The sequence below is a fragment of the Gossypium hirsutum genome, chromosome D05 (assembly GCF_007990345.1).
Source record: "Gossypium hirsutum isolate 1008001.06 chromosome D05, Gossypium_hirsutum_v2.1, whole genome shotgun sequence".
NCBI classification, from domain to species: Eukaryota; Viridiplantae; Streptophyta; class Magnoliopsida; order Malvales; family Malvaceae; genus Gossypium; species Gossypium hirsutum.
This window is the reverse complement of record NC_053441.1, coordinates 31,081,445-31,086,114: the sequence shown is the minus strand read 5'-3', so window position 1 is coordinate 31,086,114 and position 4,670 is coordinate 31,081,445. Positions and strand designations below refer to the sequence as shown.

Genomic DNA, 4,670 nt, shown 5'->3' with positions numbered 1-4,670 from the left:
TCATATATTTTATTTTTCCTCCTCCTCCTCTCCATTTCACATCCTTAATGTACATAACACTCTTATAAATAACATTTTCTAAAATTTTACTATTCACTCACATGTATATTCAAAGCTATCTATCCGAGTTAGAGTCACTAAATTATTTTTATTTGGAGATACAGAGCTCCAAATTAAGATCCGTTAATTTTCCCTAAAACTAGATTCAGATATCTTCTTACCATAAAATTTTCATATTTTTTGTCTTAGCCAATAAGTACAGTTTATTTTTTAAAGTTTCCCCTATTTCACTGCTTGACAGTTCTGACCTCTCTTCACTAAAAATTAATTATCTCACTGTACAAAATTTGGATGGTACTTATGTTTACTTAAATTGAAAATAGACACATTCAGGGTTCTAAACATATAAATTATAGCCTGTAATGATTTTTTTAAAATTTTTAACAATTTTCCAAAGTCAGAACAGAGGATTCCAAACTCATTCTGACCCTGTCTCACTAAACTTAAAATATCTCAAAATTTATAAGTCTTTTTCTTGCTCTGTTTCTTTTATGTAAAAATAGACTCATTAATATTTCATTTCATATCTTATTCACTCTCTAATTCAATTTCCAAAATTTTTGGTGATTTTTCAAAGTCACACAATTGCTACTATCCAAAACTATTTTGTTGCTAATTCTACTTTTTCATAATTTCACTTTCTCACTTTTAATCACTATTCAATTCAAAATTGACCTTTCCCTTTTCAATTCAATATTCAATTCAATTCCACACATATATTCATTATTCAATTACACTTAATTGTTACATGATCTCATGTGTTTTCACTTAGTAAATTTCCCGATGAACACTTCGGAATAATAATAATTACACGGTGGAATCAACACTTAGCAACCACCTTTATATTCAAGGTTATCCGGTGGAATCAGCACTTAGCAACCACCTTACTTACATGGATATCCGGTGGAATTAGCACTTAGCAACCATCTTTAGATTCGAGGATATCTGGTGGAATCAGCACTTAGCAACCACCTACTTACATGGATATCTGGTGGAATCAGCACTTAGCAACAACCTTTATTTATATGGATATCCAGTCTAATCCGAGTGTTCAACCAGGAACCTTTACTTCACAACGTTTTACCAACTTATCCAAATTCAACCACAACTCGTAATCTACATCAAATAATTATTCTATATTCAATCATAATTCATAAAAGTATTAAAATATAAATAAATAAATAAATAAAAACAATGTATTATTCACATACAAACTTACTTTGGTGCAACAATATAAAAATTTAGCAATTCAGTCTTTAATCTTTTCTTTTCTCCGATCAAGCTCGATTCCACTTCTTTCTTGATCTATAATAATGCATTTGACTTATTTAATACTCAAATTTATCAAAACAGTCCTTGACTCAAACTTTGGCAAAATTACAATTTTGCCCCTAAATTTTTGCATATTTATACTTTTGCCCCAAAGCTTGTAAATTAAACTCCATCCCTTATTCTTATGTATTATGACATGCTGAACATTTTTCCCTCATATGGCAACATCAAATTCCCACTCTAACACTTACTTATGAACATTAGGTATTTTTACCGATTATGTTGTTTTACTCGTTTTCACTTAAAATCGCTTAGAAAAAGTTGTTTAACATAATTTCAAGCTTCATATTCTACCATAGAACATTAAAATAAACACATTTCACATATGGGTATTTTTTCAAATATAAACCCTAGGTTGAATTATTGTTAGAATAAGCTAAACCAAGTTACCAGGACTCTAAAAACGTAAAGAACATTAAAAACGAGGCTTGGAATCATTTACTATGGAGCTTGGAAGCTTGAAAACCCTAACTATAGCTTTTCCATTTTGAAATTCGACCAAGGCTTGAAGATGGACAAATTTTTTGCTATTTTGGTCTTTTTAATTCTTTTAATTACTAAATGACCAAAATGCCCCCAACTTAAAAATATCCTATTTCACTTATCTCATGTCCATTTTTTGTCCAAAAAGTTAACCAATGATCTAATTTCCATTTAAGGACCTCTAATTTAAAATTTCATAACAATTGGACACTTTTAACATGTAGAACTCAACTTTTGCACTTTTTACAATTTAATTCTTTTTACCAAATTGAGTGCCCAAACGTCAAAATTTTCGAACGAAATTTTCACAAAATCATTCCATGAAATCGTAGATCATAAAAATATAATAAAAATAATTTTTTTCCTCATCGAATTTGTGGTCCCGAAACCACTGTTCCGACTAGGCCCAAAATCAGGCTGTTACACATATTGAGTTTGGCATAAATTAAAATTTTCTGACTATTTGTATTATGTAAAAGAAGAAGAAGAAAACTTTCAATCGTTAAATATATATTAATATATACAATATTTTAGATTGATATGATAAAGCTATCGGATTGATTCAAAAATTTACATGCATGATAAGTACAAATATATTGATAAATTTAATAGTTGGATTGTTAAAATATTAATCATATAAAAATTATTGGCTGATATAAAGCCATTTAAATTTTATAGCAGTGTAATTGGATCTCTCTCCTTAGTAAAATAATAAGTTTTTATTTTGTAGTGATAACATGTGAATTAAATAAAAAATATTGTGAGTAATTTTTATTATTAGGATGTGAGCTCTGTTTTGTATGCTCATGATATGGTTTCCTTTGTCTTGCATCAACTGATTTATTATCTCTTGTATTTATTTATTGCTTCTTCTTTTTGTTCTTGTTTGTAATAATTTTATTAATATGCTGTTAATTTAGTAAGAAGACGATAAAAGAAACTTGGTAGCAGAAGACAAGGTTAAATTAATTTATAAAACCAACACATGAATCAGATGGAATATATAAAATAGATTAAAGCCAAAGAAGGTAAGGACAGAATGGTGTTTGCAACGTTGATCATTCTAATTATGAAGTGGAGAAGTTCTTATTTATGGTGTTGACAACGTGGATCATTGATTTCATTTCGGTTTAGTAATACTACCGGAGAAATCAAGCTGGTATTTAAAATGTTTTGCACAATAAATTATTTTCATGTCTCTGGGTTTTCCGAGTATAAAGTTTGTGTTTTGTTAATAAAAATGAAGCAACAATTCTACTAGCTTTCATCTACATTTCGCCCCCAGAAATTATAGTAAAGGAAAGCAGAAACAATGAGAGGAACATTGATGTTGACTTGGATTCTGATCATCTGCCTCTCCCAAGTAGCAGCGCAGAGCCAAAGGCAATACTACTCGGAGACCCGACCACATATTCCCAGGCCAATTAAGGTCACCAATCTTCACTTCTTTATGCACGAAAATTTGGGCGGTACAAACGCATCAGCAGTCATCGTAGCCCAATCTAACATCACAAGCAACGACAATAATTCATCGGTGCCATTTGGCACCCTATTTGCCGTTGATGATCCCCTCAGGATAGGTCCTGAGCCAGACTCCGAGGTGATTGGAAATGCTCAGGGACTTTCACTTCTGGCCGGAACAAATCCAAGAACCTCGACGACATACTTTGATTTTGGATTTACTACCGGTAAGTATAACGGCAGCTCTATAAGCATGTTTTCAAGGACAGATCTTGAGCTTGCGGTGGTTGGAGGAAGAGGACGATTAAGGATGGCAACAGGGTTTGCACTACTTAATCCTTACCTCATAAATGCCACCACTGTCATTATTGAATTTGATGTGACTCTATTTCATCACTAAGATGTTATTTACAGACTCAATTCTCTTGGGTTGTGAAAGAGTCATTCGGTTCTGCTCACCTTATTGATTAGAAAAAGACTTAATACTTGATCATTGTACTTTATCATCATATTTGAAATAAAGATTAAATCCTTGGATAAAAAAATGACACATCTCTATTCCGTATTTATATTCATCTCTAATACAGGTTGGTTTATGCAAAAATGGGGGAAGTTTGTTGACAACCAAACAAAAATCATACGGTCTGAAAGTCAAATATTACAATGAAGTTACAAGTTTTCTAAGACAACAAAAAATATCACTTCCAACAAGGGACAAAACATGCAATTCAAAAAGCTGTTCGAATATGAGGAGAAACTTCATATATAGAACAATTAAGTTCCCAACAGAAAATTTTAAAGAAAAGTAAAACATTATCACATGATTTTTAAAAGTAAATTTAAAAATAAAGTAAATTGAAAAAGAAAGAGTGAATGATAAAGGTTTTTGTAAAAACTTTGAAAATCTCAAAATTAAAACTTTACAGTATTCATTTTTCTTTAAAATTTTCATTTTACATTATACCACATGAGATATGGTGTCTAATTTAAAGGTTAAATTAATTATTTTAGTTATAGAATGGCATTATTGATATAGCCTCAATAGTTTAATAATTATTAGAAAAAACACGTCAGTGACCAAATAAAAATATAAATAATTATATATAGAAATAAAAGAAATTAATATAAGCAAATATTTATATAAACAAATATTTATATTTATGTAAAACACCAGATTTAAATAAAACAAATTAAATAAATATATTTATATTTATTTAAAACGTTATATTTGAAAACAATTAAATAAACAAGATTCTGGAAAACCAAAAATCGAATAAGGGAATTGAGTTTTACTAGATGTTGAAGCCAGTTTTCACAGTTTTCTTAACACAGAT

General features: G+C 29.8%; 1 protein-coding gene across 1 annotated transcript; it reads left to right on the top strand.

Moving 5' to 3' along the window:
• Positions 1 to 3,071: 3,071 nt before the first annotated feature.
• Positions 3,072 to 3,881, top strand: LOC107904173 (dirigent protein 4). Its single transcript, XM_016830446.2, has one exon. It carries the CDS (start codon positions 3,188 to 3,190, stop codon positions 3,734 to 3,736), a length of 549 nt encoding a protein of 182 aa, XP_016685935.1. The 5' UTR covers positions 3,072 to 3,187; the 3' UTR covers positions 3,737 to 3,881.
• The last annotated feature ends 789 nt before the right edge of the window (positions 3,882 to 4,670 follow it).